The 27,052-nt window shown below is 41.6% G+C and overlaps 1 protein-coding gene and 1 pseudogene across 2 annotated transcripts in view; one reads left to right on the top strand and one right to left on the bottom strand.

Moving 5' to 3' along the window:
* Window positions 1-11,683: 11,683 nt before the first annotated feature.
* LOC131744559 (zinc finger protein 836-like) overlaps window positions 11,684-27,052 on the bottom strand; it is a 383,402-nt gene continuing 368,033 nt past the window's right edge. The window contains exons 2-5 of one of the 2 annotated variants that reach the window (XM_067018898.1): window positions 26,781-26,870; window positions 19,297-19,423; window positions 15,481-15,573; window positions 11,684-14,110 (exon numbers count right to left, since the gene is read on the bottom strand). In XM_067018898.1, coding sequence (XP_066874999.1) covers window positions 12,783-14,110; window positions 15,481-15,573; window positions 19,297-19,423; window positions 26,781-26,795 — 1,563 coding nt within the window. In that variant the 5' untranslated portion in view covers window positions 26,796-26,870 and the 3' untranslated portion in view covers window positions 11,684-12,782. The remainder of the gene's footprint in view (window positions 14,111-15,480; window positions 15,574-19,296; window positions 19,424-26,780; window positions 26,871-27,052) is intronic. The other variant, XM_059044153.2, reaches the window with a different exon arrangement.
* On the top strand, window positions 23,620-24,791 carry LOC131745243 (CDKN2A-interacting protein-like; annotated as a pseudogene).

Genomic DNA, 27,052 nt, shown 5'->3' with positions numbered 1-27,052 from the left:
TCAAGCAATAATCAAAAACTTCAAACAAACAAAAAAAAACCCAGGACCCAATTCTACCAAACATTTACAAAAGAATTACCACTAATCTTGCTAAAAATGTTAGAGTTGAAGAGGGAATACTCACAAACTCAATGTATGGAGCCAGCATGATTCTGATACCAAACCCAGACAAAAACAGATGAAAGGAAAACTATAAATCAATACCCCTGATGAATATTGATACAAAATCTTTAACAAAACACCAGCAAACCAAATTCAACACCACATTAAAAAGATCTGAGGGCTTCCCTGGTGGCGCAGTGGTTGAGAGTCCGCCTGCCGATGCAGAGGACGCGGGTTCATGCCCCGGTCCGGGAGGATCCCACATGCCACGGAGAGGCTGGGCCCGTGAGCCATGGCCACTGAGCCTGCGCATCCGGTACCTGTGCTCCTCAATGGGAGAGGCCACAACAGTGAGAGGCACACATACCGAAAAAAAAAAAAAAAAAAAAAAAAAAAAGATCTGACATCATGATCAAGTGGATTTTATTTATATCACTATAAGGGGTAAGGAGGACTCAATATACAAAACTCAATTATGTGGTACACCACATTAACAAAATAAAGGAAAAAATGTCACAAAGGATCATCTCAGTTACTGCAGAAAAAAGCATTTGACAAAACACAACAAACTTTCAAGATATAAATACTTGGGACTTCCCTGGTGGTCCAAGTCCAGTGGCTACAACTCCACGCTCCCAGTATAGGGGGTCCGGGTTCAATCCATGGTCAGGGAACTAGATCCCCCGTGCCACAATGAAGATGGAGATAGGGATCTGCCACTAAGACCCAGTGCAGCCAAATAAATAAATAAACATAATTTTTTTTTTAAAAAAGAGAGAGAAACAAACACTCAACAAACTAGAAACAGTAATTATCTCAACATAATAAACACCATTTATGAAAAAAGCACAGCTAAAGTCATACTCAAACGTGAAAGACTGAAAGCTTTTCCTCTGAGATGAGGAGGAAGGCAAGGATGCATACTTTCTGCACTACTCTTCAACAAAGTACTGAAACCCCTAGCCAGAGCAATTAGACAAGAAAAAGAGATCAAAGTAATCCAAATTGAAAAAGAAGTAAAATTATCTTCTTTCCTACACAAGGTTTGATATGAAGAAGCCGTAACCTTTTGACAAGAAAACTGCTACATCAAAATACATGTTTTGAAGAATTGCAGGATACAAAATCAACATGCAAAAACTTTCAGTTGCGTTTCTATACACAATGAACAGTATCAAAGGAAAATTAGAAAACAATCTTATTTATTATAGCATTAAAAACAAATGAAATATCAATATTTAGGAATAAATTCTCACCAAGAAGGTGAAAGAAGTGTACACTGAAAACTACTTGATGGTGCTAAAAGAAATTTTAAAAGATACAAATAAACAGAAAGTCATCTCATATTCATGGACTATAAGACTTAATACTCTTAAAGTATCCCAGCTACCCAAAGTGTGCTACAGATTCAATGGAATGATTATCAAAATTCCCATGGCAATTTTTGAAGAAACAGAAAATATCATGCTAAAAGTCATAGAGAATTTCAAGAAACCACAAATAGCCAAAAGTCTCTTGAATAAGAAGAAAGATGGAGACCTCCCTTTTTTAGATTTCAAAACATATCACAAAGCAATCGAGATTGTGTGGTATTGGTATAAACACAGATACATAAACCAAATGAACACAAGAGAATGCTCAGAAATAATCCTTTGCATATATGTAAAATGTATTCATAAAGGTGCTAAGATTATAAAATGAAAATAAGACAGTCTCAATAACAAATGCTGCTGGGAAACTGGATACCTCCCTGCAAAAGAATGAAGCTGAAACCTTACCTACATCAAAGGTAAAACCTTCTGTGTCAAAGGACACAAGCAACACAGTGAAAAGACAAAAAACTGAAGAATGGAGGTATTGAAACTGATTCCAAGAACTTCCAAATCTCAACAATTTAGGTTGGTTTCATACTATAAAATGGATAATGGAATAAAACACCCTCTTATCACTGATGTCTATTTCTGAACTTTCCATTCCATTCCCAGTCATGAAGATGTTGAAATCAGTGACACAGTCATTTAGCTAAGAATGTATTATATAAACTCAGAACAAATAAATTTCTCCTTATTGGTCTCTTCCAGAACTTACCAGGCATTTCTGCATATTAATACCTGCCTTCCAAGTGTAGCTTCTTCATTCTGTTTTGTAAAGAGAGGACAGTGCATTCAGATGGGGTCCCTCTACAATCCCTGGTGCCCAACAGCACTGACCCATCCATGGGTGTGAAGCCCTGCCCAGGACTATACCCAGCAGAGAAACTTTACAAGTTCCAGATCCAGGTCACAGGATTCTGCGGAGATGGAATCCAAGTGGAGAGGACAGGCCCTGAGGGAAGGCCCTGGGTGACTGATGTACAGGTGTCAGGAAGGATACTTCAGAGTCAGAGAAGATTAGTGAGTCCAAAGAAGGGCATTTCAAGAAATAAGATGAAATAATCAACTGAGAATATGACTTTACCTGAGAAAGAGTCATTCCTGACTCCAGTTCTTTCCTCTTCCTCCTCTTCCGGGCATACTCCTTAGGCAACATGATTCTTTAGCAGTCAATCTTGAAAGTTTGAAAGATACTGTTTAATGCCTAGAATCAACACACCCCCTTCCTGAGTCACCACCGCACACACAGGGAAGCCCTCAGCACGTGGAACAGACAGTCCCCTGCTGCCCACTGTCCCAAGAGGGACACAGGACAGTAACTCCCACACAGAGACCAATAGGTGAAGTTTCCCACACTTTCCTTCAGATCACACTTCCCTGGGACTTCCCTCGTGGCCTAGTGGTTAGGATTCTGGGCTCTCACTGCTGGGGCCCAGGTTCAATCCCTGGTCACGGAACTGAGATCCCGAAAACCGTGTGGCAAAGCCAAAAACAAACAAAAAAACAAGTCACTCTCCCCTCCTGGTGAGGCCCTCACGTACACAGCAGCAGCGGGCACCTCAGCTGGACCCGACGATCCCCTTCAGGTCACAGACCAGCCCTGATCCATCCCCACGCAGAGCGGAGCCCCTCAGCCTCAGCCCAGATCTCAGCCCTCGGGAATGGGGGGACTCAGAGTCACTAAGTCACTCAGGCCAGGCTTAAATTTGAAACAAATTTTTAAAAGCAATAATTTATTTATTGTTTTTAATCTAAAAGACCGGTGTCAACGTTTTGAAAAAAACAAAACTGAGGATATGGTCATTCTCTGGTGGTAGGTCCAGTGGTTAGGGCTCCACACGATCACTGCCAAGGGCACAGGTTTGATCCCTGATCAGGGAACTATGATCCGACAAGACCAAAAAAAAAAAAAAAAAAGTATCTTCTCTAACCACAATGAAATAAAACTACACACAGAAAGCATAAGGAAAACAGGAAAATCCCCTAAATGCAGAAATTACATAGCTCCTTCTTAAAGATGCAATGAATGACATGTATAGAATACTGGAGGCCAGCAAAGCTTCTTTCAGAAGTTAAAAATTATTCAGAGGAACAAAGAAATTGAATGAACTAAGATTTATTTCAAGCTACAAAAGAATTAAATGTAAAGAAACAAAAAGAAAAGAAGTAAATCTACTACAAAACACACTTTCAATGTTCCTTTAAAAGGCACCATGTAGTGACAGAGTCAGTCTTTTCTTGCTCCACTTCTCTCCCCTGAGCTCGGCTCCACACCAGGAAAAGGGAAGGGGGTGCCCCACATCTAAGTGAATCAAGTCACTGCCCCTCTGCTCAACAGGGTTTGCAAATGGACGTTTTCTTCTGATACAAACAGTTACAAAATGCACAGGCCTTACAGACAGGAGTTGTGCAATTCTAACCCTCACCTGTATAATTTAAACAAATGTTAACTACAGTAGATTCTAAAGACTCAAATCAAGATTATCACAACATAATCATCCACAGCCAAACAACTCACCACCCATCTGGATCCCCTTTCCCCCTCCACCTGCACTAGTAGGTGTTTCCATTTTATTCTGTTTCTCTGTCTCCCTATTTCACTTCTGCCTTTGTTTCTTTTTCCTCTACTTTCCTGTTCCTGCCCTCCTCTCCATTTCCTCCTTCACACCTGTCCCGCCCCACTCTGCAACCGGTTCGCCCTCTTGATGCTCTTTCTCCGCAACCTGTACGACTGTCCTAAATCGCTCTATATTTTTCTTCCCGCATCTCTGTGGTTACACCATGCCTCCAGTTACACCCCTTCTGTCCCTGTTACTATCCATTCCTCCCCACTCTCGGGCACCCCAGGTGGCTGTGCTTCCTTCCTGCTCTCTCCTCCTCTGCTCCTCTTGTCACCCTTTGTCTGGTTTTTCTCCCAGCACCATGATGCTCTGGAGGCCAAGGTTCCAACTCTTTTATCATCTCCCCCTCCTCTGTGTGAAGTGACTCCATTGTTATCCCCTTCTGAGGGTGATCCAGGTCCCCTTCCTTATGTTGCCCTGCAATCTCTGCAGATCCGGCTTAATTTCTTTCTCCATGATATATTCACCTGTTACTTTCCAGACTTAATCACTTTCATTTTACTACCTCTTTGCTTCAGCCACTCTCTACGTTCCCACTGGTTCTCCCTCATTCTTTCTTTTTTTTTTTTTTTTTAATTTATTTTTGGCTGTGTTGGGTCTTCGTTTCTGTAAGAGGGCTTTCTCCAGTTGCAGGGAGCAGGGGCCACTCTTTATCGCGTTGCGCGGGCCTGTCACTGTCGCGGCCTCTCCTGTTGCGGAGCACAGGCTCCAGACGCGCAGGCTCAGTAGCTCCACGGCATGCGGGATCTTTCCAGACCAGGGCTCGAACCCGTGCCCCCTGCATTGGCAGGCAGATTCCCAACCACTGCGCCACCAGGGAAGCCCCTCCCTCATTCTTTTCTTCTCAGTTTTTCTACTTCGATCTCAGCCTGTCTCTGCTTTTCCTGATTCCATTCACTCACGTATAAAATGCCCACCTACCAGAGGGAGGAGGCGAGGGCAGAGGGGCGGGGAGGTAGGGAGGGGGTCTCGGAGAGGGGCGGGCTCTCCAAAATCCCAGGACCGGGGAGAGGACGCGGGCTCTCCGGAAGCGGGGCGTCCGGCGCTGCCCTCCAGGGGCCGAGAGGGCCAGGCTGGGGGGCGCGCACCCACCTCGCGGAAAAGGACTTCACAAGGGAGGCCGGGACAGTAACACATTATAAGCAGGAAAATGTTGCGGTGCCTACGTAGACCAGAGGTAGAAGAGTCAAGGGCCTCAGCGAGAGTCGGCCTCAGCGAGACTTCAAACCCAGGGGGAAAATACCCTACCCGTAAGGGCGACGTCTGGATTTACTGGGGCGGAGGGCCGGATGCTGGGATTTAAAGTCCCTAGAAACTCCCACATTCCAACGACAGGGTAGAGCGGTACCGCGCAGTACAGACTTAGGCTAGAAAGACACTTACGCTCCGCTCCGCGACCTTGGCTCCGCGCTCTCCTTTTCCGGGTCCTTAGGCTGAGCTTCTGGAGTTAGAGGCGGGGCTTCCGGGGCGGGGCGGGGCGGGGCGGAGCTAAAAGACAACCCAGGTGTGCTCACTGAGCGCCGGAGGGAAGAACTGGGAGCAGAGAGGGGGTGGTGCTTCCAGTACCTTGGCCAGTTTAAGTTACTGTCTGCAAGAGTTTGCAGGTAAAAGGTTATGGCTGTGTGGACCAATTACGTCTGAAGCCAAGATATTTCCTCTTAAAAGGGTTTGAATAAAAAAGCTATTTTTGCCCTCAGGTTGTTCGGACATCTTGCTAGTGAGGCGGAAGCAATTCAGTGGTCTGGAAACCAGAGTCTCCTGGAGCAGCGGGAGGGGTTGACATGGATCATTGGTTGGAGCCAGGAACATTTATTTCCTAAATGGGAATTAAGTAACTAAGAAATAAGAATGGGGTGACTTCCCTGATGGTCCAGTGGTAAAGAATCCGCCTGTGGCAACGAAGATCCCGTATGCCGCAACTGAGACCCGACTCAGCCCAATAAAATAAATAAATGTTTAAAAAAAAATGGGACTAGTTACTATTACAAATACAAAACTCTAGGTAGAATGATCTATTTCCTACCGACACCCTATAAAACAGCTTTTCCGTTTCTATTCCCTATTAATGCAGAAGGTCAAATTCAACATACTACTCAGTTTCAGAAGCTCGGACAGGACCTGGAGAGTCTGAGACTGGAGGACTAAGGCATGTGATCATTTAGGTCACTAACCATTGCCTTAAAAACAATACGGGGGGCTTCCCTGGTGGCGCAGTGGTTGAGAATCCGCCTGCCGATGCAGGGGACACGGGTTCGTGCCCCGGTCTGGGAGGATCCCACGTGCCGCGGAGCGGCTGGGCTCGTGAGCCATGGCCGCTGAGCCTGCGCGTCCGGAGCTTGTGCTCCGCAACGGGAGAGGCCACGACAGTGAGAGGCCCGCGTACCGAGGGAAAAAAAAAGTATTTTTAAATTGTTATAAACTGCGTTATTCTTTGCTTTGTCCAACGTGTTTTAATTATTTGCCTTTTTAAAACCAACTATTTACACAGTAACATGAGTTGTAGAAACAACTCTTTATACAATGACATACATCAATCACTCTATAAGTTTAAGGTGTAGAGCATAATGAACTTACATATACTGTCAAACAATTATGACAGTAAGTTTATTTTATCTATGTTAAATTATGGGTGCAAACTAAAGAGAAAGCGAAATAGGGGGAAAATTCTTTTCTGTTGATGCATTGCTCTTTAAAATACCCTATTCACACTTGTGATGAATTCCCTTGTGAATTTACATTGTGAATAAAAAATTCCTTTTTTTGAAAAAGAACAAAGTAAAAAGATCTTAGAAGAACAAAATATGCCTAAGCTAGCAGAAGGTAGGAAAAAGGATTAGACAAATGAAAGAGAATAAAACTACAGAAAAAGACAACACAACATTTCTTTGAAAAATAGAACAATGGACAAAACCTTATCTATATTTTAAAAAGAGAGCAAATTACCAAATCAGAAATGAAAGAGGGGACATTATAAAAGATTACAACTGACCCTACAAAAAAATTTTTTTTTAATTTAGAAGAAAATACTTAGACAATTCTATGTCTAAATATTGACTAACCCAGGGACTTCCCTGGTGGTATGGTGGTTAAGAATCCACCTACCAATGCAAGGGACACAGGTTTGATCCCTAGTCCCGAAAGATCCCACATGCCAAGGAGTAACTAAGCCCATGTGCCACAACTACTGAGCCTGCACTCTGAAGCCCACGAGCCACAACTACTGAAGCCCGTGCACCTAGAGCCCGTGCTCCGCAACAAGAGAAGCCACCACAGTGAGAAGCCCACACACCAAAACGAAGAGGAGTCCCCACTCGCCGCAACTAGAGAAAAACCGCCCGCAGCAACAAAGACCCAACACAGCCAAAAATAATTTTTTTTAATATTGGCTAACCTAAAACAGAGAAATTCCTAGAGAAACAAAATCTACCAAGACAGAATCATGAAAACATTTAAAATCCTAACAAACCTACACATTGTAAGGAGACTGAATCACTATTCAAAAATCATACAACAAAGGAAAGTCGGAGAGCTTCACTGCAGAATGCTACCCAACATTTAAAAACAATTAAGACCTCCCTTCCTTAAACTCTTCCCCAATATACTGGAGAAAAGGGAACAGTTCCAAACTCTTTGAGTCCAGAATTATTCTAATACAAAGTCAAACGGTGACACTACAAGAAAATCACACAGCAAAATCCCTAACAAATAATGATGCAAAAAATCATCAATACTGCATTCCTCGTTGCACAGCTAAAAACAAAACCAAAAACAAAATAGTCAACTAAAATCAAAATCACATTAAAAGCTCACATACCATGACTAAAGGGAATATATTATTGAAGTGTAAGGAAGGTTCCACATATAAAAATCTTTCAACGGAAAATACAAAAAGAGAATGAACCAAAAAACAAAACAAACAAACAAAAAAAACTACAGATCGTCTCAGTTGACACAGCCCCACCCATCAGCAGACAGGCTGCCTAAAGGCTTCCTGAGGCAGCCACCTCTCTACATGCCCCTAGACATAAACCTGCCCACCAAAGGGCCAAGATCCAGGTCCAACCAACAGTGGACAGGCAGAAGCCTCTAGACCAGCCTCACCAACCAGGTCACAGACACCAGAAGCAAGAAAACTACAGTCATACAACCTGCAGACACAGTCCACAGATACAGTCCAGACACTACCCTGGGACCACCTGGCTTCTGGCCCTTGGGTGACATGAGGGGTGTACACTGCTGAGACGCACAGGGCATCTTCTACCAAGGCCACTGCTCCAAGGTCAAGAAACGTAACAAACCTACCACATATATAAAAATACAAATAGCAAATTAGGCAAAATGAGGCAACAGAGGAATACGTTTCAGACGAAGAAAGACGACAAAAACCCAGAAGAACTGACGTGGAGATACGCAATCTACCCGAGGAAGAGCTCAGAATAATGATGGGAAAAACGATCAAACAATTCGGGAGGAGAATGGATGCACAGAGTGAGAAATGAGGCTTTTTAACAAAGATGTAGAAAACATAAGTAACCCCCAAACAGAACTGAAGAAATACTGAAAGGAAAAACACAATAGAGGAAATCAATAATCGGCTAAATGAGGCAGAAGAATGGATCAGTGAGCTGGAAGACAGAGCTTGGAAATCAGGCAAGTCCAGGAAGTGCAGAGTCCCATATCCATATAAAAACTTCATAGTCACCACAAACCAAATATCTATAATACACATTCAAAAAGCACATGAAAAGATGCTCAACATCATGTGCTTTCCCACTTTGTACAGCTCCTTGCAGCACCTCTTTATTTACTAGGTGGGATGCTGCCCAATGCATGAATCATTCAATAAAGCCAATTAGATCTTTAAATTTATTTGATTCAATTTTTGTACATCAATGGAAGTCAGTATGAAATTCACTGCTATGCTGTTTGCACGACAGCCATCTGAATATTCTGGAACAGAGTGGAGAGAATAACTCAAGTACAATTTATGAGTTCATAATCCCCAACTTGTATGTTATTTGATCCCATATTGGGAAGAAATTGTTATAGATTCTTTCAACACTGAGAACCTAATGGTGCACTCCTAGCTTCTGTTATAAATTACTGAGGCAGGATAAAACTGTATTGGTAAAAGGAACATAGTGCATCCAGGATTTAAAAGATGATTAAATTTTATTACTTAAAACAAGAGACTTGGGCTTCCCTGGTGGCGCAGTGGTTGAGAGTCCGCCAGCCAATGCAGTGGACACGGGTTCGTGCCCCGGTCCGGGAAGATCCCACGTGCCGCGGAGCGGCTGGGCCCGTGAGCCATGGCTGCTGAGCCTGCACGTCCAGAGCCTGTGCTCCGCAACGGGAGAGGCCACAACAGTGACAGGCCTGCGTACCACAAAAAAAAAAAAAAAAAAAAAAAAAAAAAAAAAAACAGGAGACCTATGGTACATTCTCAATAAAACAGTAGCAAAATGTAATGGCAGCAATTAAAATGTGAATCATAAACATACACATATTTCTGGTGCTTCTGATTAAATATTACTCTGAAGATAACTGCTCTCTTCAATATCCAAAAATCAGACAATTTCTTTCTTGGTCAGAGATGTAGACAACACATATGCTCGTGCAGTAGATAAAGTGATTAAGTTTTCCTGTGCATTGTTCCTACCACATAATCAGTCCCTAATAACCTGTCACTCTCCTCCCACAAAGCGCCCAGTCCCTGCATGTCCTTCCTGCTTTGTTCATGGTCAGCTGGTAGAGCATTCTGCACTAAACCCACCCTGGCTTATCTCTGCAAGGGCACCCTGAACATAACCACGATGAGTCAAGTCACAGTTTTACACTATTCCCTGCCCCTCCCTGCGGCTCATCCACAGGGTATTGGATCTGGTAATTCAGGGGCCTTGTTTTTCCAGGGAACATGGACGTGCAGGAACCACAGCTAATGAAGTCGGCCCCCTCATGTTACTGATTCTTCCCAGAGACCATCATCAAAGGCCTGTAATGACGAAATAAGATTATCTTGTCACCAAGGCCAAGCTCTTACGGATCGCTGCACAACAGGCCAAAAAATAGAGAGGCTACTTTTGGGGGCAAGGAACAGTGACGTTATTCTGAAAGCCAGCAGACCAAGAAAATGGGGGACTAGCAACGCCAAGAATCACATGTCCTGAGTTAGAAATCAGGCTCTTTACAGTAAAAGAGGGGGAAGTAAAGTCCTGGATCAGGTCAGACTCCTGTGAAATAAAATTCAACTATTAGGCAAGACAGGAACATTTAAACATTAATTCCTCTCGGCCCTTTCGCCTCCTCTCTCGTTCCACTGTGAACTGTATTTGCATTATGCATCAAGCAAACCTCCCCCATCAGCAGAATACATACTCAACCATAAGAGCAACATTCTCCTAGCATCAACAGGAAAACTCCTTAAAAGATAGCATTCCTTATTGATCTTGTAAGGGTCACATGACCCACTGCAATGATGCTTAGATCTGGATTATGTAAACTGTCAATAATATGTCATGTGTTGTACCGCTGTCTTAGAAAACTTGAATAACTGTGCCTTGATTTCTTTTTTTAAAAATTTATTTATTTATTTTTGGCTGCACTGGGTATCCGTTGTGGTGCGTGGGCTTCTCATCGCAGTAGCTTCTCTTGTTGCAGTGCACAGGCTTCAGTAGTTGTAGCATACAAGCTCAGTAGTTGTGGCTCACAGGCTCAGTAGTTGTGGCCCACGGGCTTAGTTGCTCCGCGGCATGTGGGATCTTCCCGGACCAGGGCTCGAACCTGTGTCCTCTGCACTGGCAGGAGGATTCTTAACCACTGCGCCACCAGGGAAGCCCTGTGCCTTGATTTCTAACCGGCAGAATAGTTCTGAGCTTTCTCAGACACTCTTCCCAGGTTATCATCCTCAAATTTGGTTTGAATAAAATTTTCCATTTCTTTCTTAGATTGACTGATTGATTTGTTGTTGACATTCCAGAGGGGTTGTGTTAATTTCTTCCTTCCTGAAGCCATTCACAGGAGGGCCTGGACAGGTTGTTTCTTGGTAGCTAAAAAAGGTATTTTACTTTAATGCTCATTACAAGGAAGTCAGGGTTCCCAGAGATGGCCCATGATGTATAATTTGAGTTTACAGGCAACATCCCTTTACTGATTCACTTCTACCGAAAGCAAGAGAATACAAAGGTTAAAGTAAAAGAAACAGGTCCGATATGGACTCAGATTTGTTCTTCCGTGTTACTTCAAACTTCAGGTTGAAAGGCATAAATATGAATGTAGCCTTTTCAAGAAAACCCGAATAACTGACTATTTATACACTGAAGACAACAGGCCATTTCAACACATGCCCTTGTCCCTCTCACATACACATCATCTTTTAACACACTGTGACGTGTAATGATTCTGCAGTATATAATATCTCAGGTTAGCCTCAGAGAACTAAAGACTTGTTTATTCCAAGTATGCATTCTCTGATGTGTGGTCTGTTGAAAAAACTGCTGAAAAACTCAACAGATTCATTACATTTGTAAGAATTCCCCCAAACATGAGATTTTTTTGTTAAACGCCGAGAATTAACTGATTCATGAAGAGTTTCCACATATACACTTTATAACCTGTATGAATTCTCTCATTACACCGAACTTACTGGATGTATCCGTATTTACAACAGTCATAACATATGAAATCTTGTTCTCCAACATAAATCCTGTGTTCCACAGTTTTGTTCTTCAGTTACAAGGCTTAGCACGCATATTGCTTTGTGCGGTTTCTCTTAAAGATGTGTATTCTAAAGTCCAGTGCATGGGGAGGCCTGGATAAAGCCTCGATTCACGTTTCTATGGCTTCTCTTCAATATGGACTCTCTGCTGCTCCCTAATACTTGAACTCAGCGTAAAGGTTTTGCCACACCCACTGCATTTGGGAGTTATCGCTCCCGTACGCTGGGAAACACATACTGTGATGCTTGGGTAAAACCCTTGCCACACGCATTACACTTCTGAGGTTTCTCTCCAAGATAAATATTCTGGTATTTAAGTACAAGTAAGCAATATATTAAATGTTGACATATTCATCGCATTGTAAAGAATGAAGTATTTGATGATCCCTGAGTTTAAGGCACAACCTAAAAGCTTTGCAAAATTCAATACATTCGTAACATTCTGTCCAGTGCAGACTACCTGATCATCGGTGTGATGTGAGCCATGAGAACAGATTTCTCACATTCATGGCACTGGTGAGGATTCTTTCCAGAATGCATTATCAACGGTCTGACCACATTAAATACATGTATCTGGGCTCTTATCCAGTATGAATATTCTCAGAAAGCCTAAGATGTGAACAGCTGTTAAAAGCATTACAACCTTCACTACACTTTTAAGGGTTCTCACCTGTATACATCAGCTGATGGCAAGCCAGGCCTGAAAGCACACTTAAGAACTTACCACACTCATTACATTTCTTACAGTTTCTTCCAATATGAATTCTGTCTTGGATCACAAGGTAAGCATTTTGACTAAACACTTTGAGACACTCATTGCATTTGTAATGTAACACTCCAGTGTGAATTATCTGATCATAAGTGAGGCTTACACACGTAAAAGCTTTGCCACACTCGTGATATTTGTATAGTTTCTTTTCTACTTTGAGATTTAAAGACCTTCCCACATATATCACACTTGCACGATTTCTCTCAGGTATGGGTTTTCTGATGTTTAGTGAGGGTTGAGACCTCAGTAAAGGCTCTTCCACACTCAAAACATTTGAAAGGTCTCTCTACAATATGTACTCTCTGATGACTTGTAAGGTGTGAATTTCGACTGAAGACCTTGCCACACTCATCACATTTGAAAGGCTTCTCTCCGGTATGAACTCTCCAATGGAGCTGAAGATGTGCTTTCTGACTAAAGGCCTTTCTACACTCATTACATGTGTAAGGTTTCTCTCCAGTATGAATTCTCTGATGCTTTGCAAGAGTTGCCTTTTCACTAAAGACCTTGCCGCACTCATTACATTTGTAAGGTTTCTCTCCGGTATGAATTCTCTGATGAGTTGAAAGATGTGAACTGTAACTAAACAGCTTGCCACACTCATTACATTTATAAGGTTTCTCTCCAGTATGAACTCTCCGATGATCTGCAAGGTTTGATTTTCGACTAAAGACACTGCCACATACATCACATTTATATAATTTCTTTCCTGTATGAATTATCTTATGTCGACTGAGGTTTGAGTAGCGATTAAAGGTTTTGCCACACTCGTTACATTTGAAAGGTTTCTCCCCAGTATGAATTCTCTGATGATTTGCAAGGGTTGTTTTTTGACTGAATACCTTGCCGCACTCACTGCACTTGTAAGGTTTCTTTCCCGTATGAACGCTCTCATGAACTGCAAGGTGTGAATCTGTACTAAAGCCCTTGACACATACATCACATTTATGTAATATCTCTTCTGAACAGATTATCTGACGATTCCTGACAATTGAGCCACGACTAAAGGTTTTCCCACACTCAATACATTTAAAATCTTTTTCCCTGTGTGTTTTCTGATCTTGTGTCAGTACTAAAGGATGCATAACATCATTCCCATATACATTAGAAATGTTAGTTTGGACACTAGGAGGAATTCTTTGAAGTGGTGAAAATGAGAAACTATTGTTGATGGACCTCTCAACTTCATCACATTCAGAAATTAACCCATCAGTTTGAAATACCTGCAGTTTACCCTGAAAGTTTAATCCAAGCCTATTTCCAATGGGCTTGATTCCTGAATCCCTTCTACCATGTGGGTCTCTTCTATCAGTGAGATTTCCATTATGGGTTATAGACATTCCTTTGTAATTTCTTTCATCATGTCTCCAATGACACTCAAAGTCATACATATTTTTCTGGATTTCTGTGAGGTAAAAATGTTTGATTTCACGACTTTTAGATCTTCCCAAGATCACTCTTTGAAATACTTCTCCTGGATCACTGTTCCCTTTGGGTTGTAATTGCTTGACCACATGTATTAGACAGATATCTACAAGACATAAAGAGCCATAGGGATAAATTCAAAATTAACTGTTTCATGTTGAATAAGTGATATTACACCAAAAGTAATACTTATACCAAACACAGTTGTAAAACTTCCCAGCTATGTATTTTTTTCATTTTTTTTCATTTTTTAAAAATTTTGAAATTTCCCAACTATGATCTTAAAATTATTAGAAACACTAAAGCAGTAGAATTGTTTACTAAAAAAGGAGTTATAAAATATAATTCAAATTGATTTTAGAGGAGACTACTTGCAAACCCTCTATGACAAAAACACTCATACAGGAAAAACTGATGTCAGCTCTCAAAAGAACGCAATTCTTCCACCATGACTCCAAAGCACGTACCAATTAACAGTAAACATACTGCTGTCTCTGAGAAAAATACATTATACTATAGATATATTCTGCATACCTGGTGTACATAAATAAATGTTAATGAATACATAATATATTATAATGCTAAAAAATCCAAAACAAGCTTATCTAATATGTCGCTGTTTAGAATTATAAAACATATATACCATAGAGAAAAAGAATTCAATAGAACAGTTTTTATGAAAACAACATTTTTCTAAATATCTTCTACAAAATGACAACCCGTAACAGGCATTCTGCAACATTAATAAGTAAAAAAAAAAACTTATACAAATAATGAAAGACTTCAAAAAAATTACTAGATACAACATCAACATGCAAAAACCAACTGGGTTTCTAAACATTAAAAATGATCAGGGCTGGGGCTTCCCTGGTGGCGCAGTGGTTGAGAATCCGCCTGCCGATGCAGGAGACACGGGTTCATGCCCTGGTCCGGGAAGATCCCACATGCCGCGGAGCAACTAAGCCCGTGAGCCATGGCCACTGGGCCTGCGTGTCCGGAGCCTGCGCTCCGCAATGGGAGAGGCCACAACAGTGAGAGGCCCGCATACCGCAAAAAAAAAGATCAGGGCTTCCCTGGTGGCGCAGTGGTTGAGAATCCGCCTGCCGATGCAGGAGACACGGGTTCGTGCCCTGGTCCGGGAAGATCCCACATGCCGCGGAGCAACTAAGCCCGTGAGCCATGGCCACTGGGCCTGCGTGTCCGGAGCCTGCGCTCCGCAACGGGAGAGGCCACAACAGTGAGAGGCCCGCATACCGCAAAAAAAAAAAAAAAAAAAAAAAAAAAAATGATCAAAGCAATTCAATTTACAATAGAATTTAAAAAAGAATATTTAAATGTAACATTATACAAGAAGGGAAGGATTTGTAACTACTGCAAAATAAAGACTTCTGAAACATATTAGAGAAGACACAAATAAATGCAAAGATACCCCAAGTCCATATTTTAAGTTGATATTGTCTAGATGTCAATACTAACCAAAGTTATCAGGATATTCAAAATAATCCCTAGTGTAATCCCAAATCCCAATACCACTTTGCTGAAGAAACAGATGAATCAATCCTACAATTCCTGTGGAATTTCAGGAGACAATGAATAGCAAAAACAAGCTGGAAAACAAAGTCAGACAATTCACATTTCTTTATTTCAAAACTTTTTCCAAAGCTACACTAATCAAAGCAGTATGGTACTGGCATAAAGACAGAGAGACCTGCGGAACACAAGAGATTCAGAAAAAAACTTTTGTGTATAAGGTCAAATGATGTTCCACAAGAACATCAAGACCACATAATGGGGGAAGGGCAGTCTACGGAACAAAAGGTGTTGACAAAACTGGATATCCACATGCAGAAGAATTTAGATGGACCGTTATTGTATTAACTCAAAATGCTTCAAAGATCTAAACCTAAGTCCCTAGTGAATAAAACTCCTATAAGTAAATTACCAAAAAAGATTCTTAACATTGGATTCACCAATGATTTATCAGATATTAACAGCAAAAGCTCAGGCCAACAAACTAAAAACAGATAAATTGGACTACATCATAACTATTAACTACTGTGCACTAAATCATACTCAGCAGAGTTAAAAAACAATGTATGGTATAATTCAAAATATTTGTAAATCATATATTCAATAATAGTTTAACATCAAGAATATTTATTTAATAAATAAATTTGTTGTTTGTTTTTTTTTTTTAAAAAAGAAAGACCCCAAAATTCCAACTATAGTTTGTGACAAGGAGAGACTCTCCATTGCCAAATGCCTGGAAGCTATCCTGCCATTTTCCAGTGATGTAGTGACATTCAGAGCCAAAATATCCTGCAGAGAAAATAAGATCTGTGCTACTTCCAACTTGACAACTGACACCCTATATTCTCCATTTAGAATTTGTTCTCAACCAAAAATAATATATTTTTCTTTGATAAGTGATCCTGGGACTTCCCTTGTGGCACAGTGGTTAAGAATCCGCCTGCCAATGTAGGGGACACCAGTTCGAGCCCTGGTCTGGGAACTAAGATCCCACATGCCACAGAGCAACTAAGCCCATTCGCCACAACTACAGAAGCCCGCATGCCTAGAGCCCGTGCTCTGCAACAAGAGAAGCCACTGCAATGAGAAGCCTGCGCACCGCAATGAAGAGTAGCCCCCACTCGCTGCAACGAGGGAAAGCCCGCGCACAGCAACAAAGACCCAACGCAGCCAAAGATAAATAAATTTTAAGAAAAAATAGACTACATAAAGAACTCTAAAAGGAACTGATCACCAATTCCACCATGGGGTGGGGGGCTTTCTCAACCAACCATCCCACATATTGCAAATAAAAAACAAAAACGAAGAGCAAAAACAGAAACCTAATGATAAAAATAAAAGACAGTCATTTATAATGCATGAAAATATACAAAATGAAAGTTGCAGTGCCTTGAACAAAACAAATGATGCTTTATCACCGAAGGTATCACTGTACTTCATAAGGTCTCTCATTAAGCTGCTTCACAATCGTGTGTGAAGGCAGAAAGAACAATGGCACACAGGTGATGGAACACGTGGCACGGCAGGAACGGTTCGGTCGACAGCCTCACAAATATGAGGGTGTGGACGTGGACAACACTGCTGTTCGGAGAAACTGCTACACCACTTCCTGAGGCTCGAAGGGGATGGACGTTAGTACACGTGAACAACACTGCCACGGTGCCCTTCGCACAGGCTTTTGTGACATTGCTCAAAGCCGGAAAGAGAAACTGGGAAGACGTATAGGTCAAGGTCTTCAGACACTTTCTGTCCTGTATCTCAGAACATGCTGACCACTCCACTAAGCAGCTTCAAGCGGTGATTTTGTCGTAACGGGAAAATATTACAGCATATGAGGGAAAGCATTTTCCTTCAAAACTTTTCTGTTACCCAGTAAACCCACTCTACAGAGAGTCCACTAGAAGCTGCCCATTAAACACAGGTGGATTACCACAGCAAAGAAACTGGAGACGATTTCAGACGCTAGGACTACATACTTCAAAATCAAGTTGAAGAGGAAAACTTACACACACTAAGGAGAAAGTAAAGTCAGGAAGAGTCTACATTCCCAGACTAGATAGAGCAGTACAGGAGCGAAAAAATACAAGATATGGGAGTCGGATATTATAAGATCTTGAGATGGGACCATTTGCTCGACCCAGGGACGCCAAGCTAAGAGCCCGGAAGATTCATGTATGTTCCCCTTGTTGGATTTAGGATCAAAAAGAGGATCTCTCTGTCCACTGTCCTTACAGTTTTCCTAAGTAACAATCACAGAAGATCCAATGCACCTGGCTATTCCACACACCCCTGAAATGTGTGGCAAAAGCAGAACAGAAGAAATGGCTGACAGATCTAAATAGGAAGACAGGGACTGAGACAGCTCCATACACGTTCTGAGGTGCCAGATAAAATCAAATAGCAGGGACATCCCTGGTGGCACAGTGGTTAAGAATCCGCCTGCCAATGCAGGGGACACATGTTCGAGCCCTGGGCCAGGAAGACCCCACGTGCCACAGAGCAACTAAGCCCGTGTGCCACAACTACTGAGCCCACGTGCCACAGCTACTGAAGCCCATGCACCTAGAGCCCGTGCTCCATAACAAGAGAAGCCACCGCAATGAGAAGCCCGCGCACCACAACAGAGTAGCCCCCGCTCGCCGCAACGAGAGAAAGCCCGCGCGCAGCAAAGAAGACCCAACGCAACCAAAAAAAAAAGAAAAATTAAATAGCAGCCGGTGTTTTCCATCTTCTGATTAAATCTTCCAAATACAACAGACATGAAACCAGGACAGGGTCAGGGGTTAGATACTAGAGGCATCAATCAGCTTTGATCTATATGGACTAAGAACTGAGCATCCAATAAAACCAAGTCCATAAAGAGAGAAGAGGGGACAAGACAACCCAATAACACAGCCCGCGTGATGCTCCTAAAATTCAAGCCACAACCAGTTCACAGCAGCCAGATGGGGAGTGTTGTGGATCTTGATAAAGACCTTGCCTTTGTCTCTACAGAGGCTGCAGCACCACTGGAGGGTGAAAGAATACATTTTACATTTGGAAGGCTAGAGTGATAACTCGGGTAGAAGGAAAGTCTCCTCTGAGAGTTTAATAAAGAAACTTTGGTTTTCCCAGAGAACTCTCCACCCTGAGAAGAGGTTCCCAAACACATTTAATGTTGTGGCTTCCTCTCTGCCCTGAGATCCCACCTGTGCTCACACTTTTGATACATTCCTACCCATTTGGTTTTTTTGCTATTTTCACACCACTCACGAGAGTCCTGGGCTCTTCCTCTTGCTCCAAAAATGGAGATAATGTTCATATCAGAAAAAGAAATTCCTGCTTATCAGAACAAAGAAATGTAAATTGGTGTGGTTTTTCCAAAACCACAGCTCTTTGTTCAGCTGAGGAGTGAGGACATTACAGGTTTCACAAATTCATCCACCTCCTCCTTCTAAATGCATCGGGAACAGTGTAATACATATATCTAACACTCTTCCAAGAAATAGTCAGTCAAAGCCACAGGGCAGAAGACAAGAAACTGGACATCTTTTAAAAGTTTGCCATTGAGCTTTATACATAATTAAGCTCTGGAACAACCCCTAATGTAACATGAAACAGGCAGATCATCTGAAGAAAGGGTCAGTTTAAACTCGTGATGTCGCATCATGTCTGTGTCAACAGGGCTTTCAGACCACATGACAAAAACAGGGCCTCCCAAGAAGCACACAGGGAAAAATGCAAAACACGAGATCCCAACTTCTAGAAGGAAGTGATCCTCACCCACAGAGAGCAGGTTCCTGTAGGTCTCCAGCATCACGTCCCTGTACAAGGCCCTCTGAGCAGGGTCCAGGCATTCCCACTCCTCCTGAGAGAATTCAATGACCACATCCTTGAAGTTCAACCATTCCTGAAATGAAAATACATTTCAACAACAGGTCAGGAGAAAAGTTATCTTCATACAAAATGGAAAGATGAGAGAGGGGTAAGGATCGATTTGGTTCAAGTGTATGTTCTGAAAGATCTGTGTTAAGGTATCTGGAGCAAATACTGTGTCCCTTATTTTAAATTCTTATGCTTTTTCATAAGAGATTATCATATCATCCAATAAATATGGATTTGTTATCTTTGTGGAGAATCCATAAAACATATATAAATAATACTAAACAACAGGTTGTCTATGCAGAAGTGTCAGATACTATGTTCTAAACATTGAGTGATATTCAATATTTAAATAAGTTACACTGTGAGTGGTGGCTTCAGAGATGACAAAGTCCACAATGGCTTTAAAGAAAACTCAAAATCTTCAATTATGATGATGATAGAAACAGCAATGACTAAAAGTGTTTGAATACTTCCTATAGACAAAACATTACTCAAAATAAGTACTTTACAAGCACGAACTTCTTATCAATATAACAGTTCATTTGAGAAAGTTATGTTCCCATTTTACAGAGCAGAAAACTGTGTCAGAGACACCAAGAGAAACTCGAACCAAGTCAAGAAGCTAAGCAATGACACAGCAAGCACCTGAACTCAGGTGGTTGAGCCCTGGAATTGAAGCTTAAAAATCAGTTAAGTAAAGGAGAGCATTAAAAGTACACTGACACTTTGTTATACAGCAGAAACTAACACACCACTGTAAAGCAATTATACTCCAATAAAGATGTTTAAAAAAAAGTACATTGACAGAGGGATCCCTGAGAAAAGCTTGAAAGATACCCAAGGTGAATGACATGGAATAGCATGAAAGGTCATTACAGATGTGGGCACACAAGCACATATACATAAAATGTTAGTAATCTTATTACTATTTAAACCATTAACATGATGGTGTAGAAGAAATTCAAGGCCACGGAATATATATATATATATATTTATACCTTGGTTAGGGCATTTATTACTTTTACTTTGGATTGCAGACACTTGCTTATGTATATGTACCTTAAATCATTAAAACAAGGATTCAAATCTGTTTCATCTCTTCATGTCTTCTATTACTTAAATGGGTCTTTGTTTTTTATTAGTTATCCATTTTGTACATATTAGTGTACGTATATCAATCCCAATCACCCAATTCATCCCACCACCAAGGCCACGGAATATACTGAAGATATAATTTCAACTGCAAAAAGATACATACTTTTGAAATCATGTCTTTTACCTAAATGAATGGCTTGCACATCCATGGCACCCATCACACACGTCAACACAATATCAACTGGAATGAGAAGACTTCTCTCTTTACATATTTCAGGACAATTTTTTTATCATCGTTTTTTTTGTTTTCCACTAATAAAACATTGACACAAAATTAGAGAATTTTAGTGTTTTACACTATTTTCACAGATTAAGAAAATTATCACAGTGGTAAAGTTAAAAACTTCTTGGAGAATTAAAAATCATGACAAAAAAAGTGTATGGAAAAAATATATTGTTATTAAGCAAGAACGTTTCAGCAAACGTCATGAAAAGTAAACACTGATACGTATCCTCTGTAATTACAGTGAAATGAAGGGGGCTGGCCAGGGCACCAGCCTTTCACCACTGCTCAGTGAGCCTAAGCAGGGACCACTAGAGGAAGTAACAGGAGGAAAAACGAAGACCAAGTGTAAGAGACACAGAGAGAGTGTGTCTGACAGCTGGAAATGGGAACATTCACACATCAAATGAGACGGAAAAGCTAACGGTGAAAGAAAGGAAAAAGATATTCCATGCTAAAGAAAGCAGGGCTGAGTATATTATATCACACAAAACAAAGGCAAAAACTGACAGAAGGCACAAAGGATATTATACAATCTTAAACGAGTCAATTCACCAAGAAGATATAACAGTTATAAATATATATACACATTAGAGCTTCCTCCCAAATGAAGTAAACGTTAACAGAAATCAAGGGGAAAACAGGGACTTCCCTGATGGCGCAGTGGTTAAGAATCTGCCTGACAATGCAGGCGACACAGGTTCGAGCCCTGGTCTGGGAAGATCCCACATGCTGCGGAGCAACTAAGCCCGTGCGCCACAACTACTGAGCCTGCGCTCTAGAGCCCATGAGCCACAACTACTGAGCCGGTGTGCCACAAGTGAAGCCCGCATGCCTAGAGTCCATGCTCCACAACAAGAGAAGCCACCGCAGTGAGAAGCCAACGTACCGCAACGAAGAATAGCCCCTGCTTGCCGTAACTAGAAAAAGCCCACGTGCAGCAACGAAGACCCAACACAGCCAAAAATAAATAAATTAATTTTTTTTAAAAAAAGAGGAAAACAGCAGCACAGTAACAACATGACACTTCAATACCCCCATTTTACTTGAAGGCTATAATAAAAGAGAAATCTACACCACTAAATGGTTACAACAAACAGGGAAAAGATCTCCACTCAAAAATTTTTTACATCTCAATGAAGCAGAAAGAGAACAAACTGAATCCAACTTTGGGAGAACAAAAGAGTTAAAAAAGAAAGATTCAGATCCTGCAAACCCACTCCTGGGCATTTTTCTGAAGAAAACCATAATTCGAAAAGATACATGCACCCCAATGTTCACTGCAGCACTATTTACAATACCCAAGACATGTAGGTAACCTAAATGTCCACTCACAGATGAATGGATAAAGAAGATGTGGTGTATGTGTGTGTGTGTATACACACACACACACACATATACACACACACAATGGAATATTACTCAGCCATAAAAACAAATGAAATGTCATTTGCAGCAAAATGGATGGACCTAGAGATTATCATACTAAGTGAAGTAAGCCAGACAGAGAAAGACAAATATATCACTTATACGTGAAACTGAAGGAAAGAAGATACAATTGAACTTATATATGAAACAAAAATAGACCCACAGACATAGTAAACAAAGTTAGGGGTGACCAAAGCAGAAGGAAGGGGCATAAATTAGGATTTGGTATTAACATATACACACTATTTTGTATAAAATAGATAACCAACAAGGACCTACTATAGAGCACGGGGAACCATACTCAGTATTTTGTAATAACCTATAAGGGGAAAGGATCTGAAAAAGAATATATATAAAATTGAGTCATTTTGTTGCACACCCAAAACTAACCAAACACTGTAAATCAACAATACTTCATATAGGAATATATGTATATGTATAGCTGATTCACTTTGTTATAAAGCAGAAACTAACACACCATTGTAAAGCAATTATACTCCAATAAAGATGTTAAAAAAAATACTTCAGTAAAAAATTGCTAAGTAGTTCGACATCACTAATTATTAAAGAAGTGCAAATCAAAACTACAATGAGCTATCATCTCACACCAGTCAAAATGGCTACCATCAAAAAACCCACAAACAATAAATGCTGGAGAGAAGGGGACACTCCTGAACTGCTGGTGGGAATGTAAATTGGTAGAGCCACTAAAAAAAAAAAAAAATAGAGCTATCATGACACTGCAATCCCACTCCTGGGTACATATCCAGAGAAAAACACGGTCCAAAAGGATACATGCACCCCAGTGTTCACTGCGGCACTGTTTACAAGAGCCAAGGCATGGAAGAAACCTAAATATCCATCAACAGAATAATGGATAAAGAAGATGTGGTACGGGGCTTCCCTTGTGGCACAATGGTTAAGAATCCTCCTGCCAAAGCAGGGGACACGGGTTCGGGCCCTGGTTCCGGACGATCCCACATGCCGCGGAGCAACTAAGCCCACGCACCACAACTACTGAGGCTGTGCTCTAGAGCCCACGAGCCACAACTACTGAGCTCACATGCCACAACTACTGAAGCCCGTGCACCTAGAGCCCGTGCTCCGCAACAAGAGAAGCCACCACAATGAGAAGCCCATGCATTGCAATGAAGACTAGTCCCCACTCACTGCAACTAGAAAAAGCCCGCGTGCAGCAACAAAGACCCAAGGTGGCCAAAAATAAATAATAAAATTAAAATAAAGAAGATGTGGTACATATCTACAATGGAATATTACTCAGCCATTAAAAAGAATGAATTAATGCCATTTGCGGCAACATGGATCGACCCAGAGATTGTCATACTAACTGAAGTTAAGTCAGACAGAGAAAGACATAGTGTATGATCTCACTTATATGTGGAATCTAAAAAGAAATGATACGGAGCTCTGGCACCCTGAGTCAGAACAGCTCCACAAGTGATGGAGAGCGATCTGTTTCCAGCCAAAGCAGCAGCAGCATTCCCTCTCAGGTAACAACGGTAGGGTCTGGAAAATTTTCTAAACCAGAAGCTCCAGTAAACATGATTCAGCGTCCTTTGTTTCTTCGCTGTTGAAATCTAGTGTGAATAGTCACGTGACCCAATCCACTGATTCCAGAGAACAAAGCGGATCCCCGAAAAAGAGTGCTTTGGAAGGCTCTTCAGTCTCAGCCTCTCAGAGCATCTCAGAGACTGAGGTGCCCTTGTTGGGCTCCTCAGGAAGCTCAGTAGAGTTGCCACTGTTGTCTTCTAAACCTAGTTCAGAGACAGCTTCAAGCGGTTAACTTCCAAAACTAGTTCAGAGGCAACTGTTTCGTCATCCGTTTCTAAAAACAGTTCCTCATCAGGCACGTCTTTACTAACCCCCAAGAGCACCGCCTCAGCAAACACGATGCTGGCTTCCAAAAGCACTTCGCAGGTAGCTGCATCGCTGTTAGCTTCCAAGAGCAGCTCCCAGACCAGCGGCTCTCTGGGTTCCAAAAGCACTTCCGTAGCAAGTGTGTCCCAGCTGGCTTCTAAGAGTAGCTCTCAGACCAGCACATCACAGCTGCCTTCTAAAAGTGCTGCGCAGGCGAGCGAGAGTTGTCAGATTCTCTTGTTGCAAGTTAACCAATGAAGATGTGAAACAGAAGCAGCCTTCTGTCAATAGACTGTACAAAACGGTGGCATGGAAGTTGGTGGCCGTTGGTGACTTCGGTCCCAGCATGAATCATGGAGAGCTCCTAAACACAGCTATCAAAGCTCTGAAAGCAACACTGGATGTGTCTCCTGTCCCGCTAATAGAACTGGCAGATCTGCCTAAAAATAAGAGGTCTCAAGAAAGTATTGTTTGTCAATTGAGATGTAAGCCTATGTATTTGGGCACTGGTTGTGGAAAAAGCAAAGAAAACGCAAAAGCAGTTGCATCATGAGAAGCCTGGAAGTTATTTCTCAAGAAAAAGATGGTGGTAAAAATATGTAAAAGGAAATACAGAGGCAGTGAAATAGAAGACTTAGTACTCCTCAATGAAGAATCAAGGTGTGTAAACTTACCTCCAGCATTAAAACATCCTCAAGAATTACTATAATATGTCCAAAATATCACTGCATACAATATCCGGTATCTGAAGAGAAAAACTTGCTTACTTTTGTATAATACGAAACACAGGCTTTCACAAATTTTGTATTGCTTTTTTCCAGTTCTGCAGAAAATTTACATTCTAGTTCTCTTCACACAGTGGAAGTTGTAAATAATTTGTGAATGATAGTATACATTAAAAGGTTTATGCATTAACAGCATACCAGTATGCTGTTTTATTTGCTGAAGAAAATACTGTCTTCTATTTTTAATGACATGTTAGGTACGATGCGTAGTTCTGTAGTCTTAATTTTTGTACTACTTTGAATTTGGTGAAAATGTATTGTCTACCATGCTTTTATTTTTCTAGCTGAATAATCCTTCACATCAAAGAAAAGGAGACCATAGCATTTGAATGTCTGAAAGTCTGTGAAGCTTAAGGTTTTAAGAATGTTGCCCATCATGTTGAACATGTCCGTTAAAGAATAAAAGAGAAAATAGTTGCCTCAAACTAAAAAAAAAAAAAGAAATCCAAAGGTACAAATAAATCTATACTCATGGACTGGAAGTCTCAAAACTCTTGAAATGTCCAAGCAAACTATCCAAACTGTTCTACATATTTAACGCAACCATTATCAAAATTACAATGGCAATTTTTGCAGAAATAGAAAAAACACAGGCCAGACATCAAAGAAACTCAAGGGACCGCAAATTGCCAAAACACTCTTGAATAAGAAGAAAGATGGAGGCCACCCTTTAATTTTCAAAACATATTATAAAATAATCAAGATGGTGTGGTACTGGCATAAACACAGATGTAAAAACCAATGGAACAGAAGAGAACGCTCAGAAATGATCCTTTGTATATATTTAAAACCTACTAAGGATGCTAAGGCTACACCGTGGAAAAAAGACAGCTGCCATGAACAAATGGTGCTGGGAGGGCTTCCCTGGTGGCTCAGTGGTTAAGAACCCGCCTGCCAATGCAGGGGACACGGGTTTGAGCCCTGGTCCAGGAAGATCCCACAAGCTGCAGAGCAACTAAGCCCGTGTGCCACAAGCACTGAGCCTGTGCTCTAGAGCCCACGAGCCACAACTACTGAGCCGGCATGCCACATGCCTAGAGTCCATGCTCCACAACAACAGAAGCCTGTGCACTGCAACAAAGAGGAGCCCCTGCTCACCACAACTAGGGAGAAGCCTGCATGCAGCAATGAAGACCCAATGCAACCAAAAATAAATAAATAAATAAATAAAATTTATAGCAAAACAAAACAAATGGTGCTGGGAAACTGGATACCTATGTGATAGACAATGAAGAGGAAACCTTACCTTCATCAAACGTAAAAATTTCTCTGTGCCAAAGAACAAAACCAGCACAGTGAAAATACAAAATCTGAAGAATGAAGGTGATGAAGGTGATTTAAGGAATTTCCACCTCTCAGACATTTAGACTGGTTTCATAGTTTGAAACAGATGATGGAATAAAACACCCTCTATCACTGATGTTTGGTTCTGAATTTTTCATTTGTTCCCAATCATTAAGATTCTGAAGTCAGTGACTCACTCATTTAACTTCAATTGCCTTAGAAAGTCAGAACAAATTTTCCCTCGTTGGTCTACTCCCAGATTTTACCAGCTATTGTGCACCTAATAACTGACTTTCACGTGCAGTTTCTTTATCCTGGTTTACAGAGAGCAGACAGTCCATCCAGATGGGGCCCTAAGCAATCCCTCCCACCCAATAGCACTGACACTCTGCCTGAATCTGTGGGTGTGAAGCCCTGCCCAGTGGAGACTCCTCACAAGTCCCAGGTCACTGGGTCACGGGGAGACGGGATCTAAGTGGAGAGGACAGGACGGGCCCGGAGGGAACGCCCCGGGTGACGGTGACCGTGCAGGTGTCAGGCAGGACACTTCAGAGTCAGAGATTAGCGAGTGCAAAGAAGGGCACTTCAGGAAGGACAGACAGAAGAAACAACTGAGAATACGACTTTACCTGAGAAAGAGCCATTTCTGACTCCTTTTCTTTCCTCTCCCTCCTCTTCCGGGCTTCTTCCTCAGACAACGTGAGTCTTTAGAGGTCGACCTTGAAAGTGGAAAACATGCTGTTTAATGCTTGGAATCGACACACCCCCTTCCTGAGTCACCACCGCACACACAGGGAAGCCCTCAGCACGTGGAGCAGACGGTCCCCTGCTGCCCACTGTCCCAGGGGGGGCTCAGGACAGTAACTCCCACACAGAGTCCAACAGGGAGTTTCCCACCCTT

This window comes from Kogia breviceps, chromosome 18 (genome assembly GCF_026419965.1).
Source record: "Kogia breviceps isolate mKogBre1 chromosome 18, mKogBre1 haplotype 1, whole genome shotgun sequence".
Taxonomy (NCBI): Eukaryota; Metazoa; Chordata; class Mammalia; order Artiodactyla; family Physeteridae; genus Kogia; species Kogia breviceps.
The sequence above is the reverse complement of the archived record's forward strand: the minus strand, read 5'-3'. Positions and strand labels throughout refer to the sequence as shown.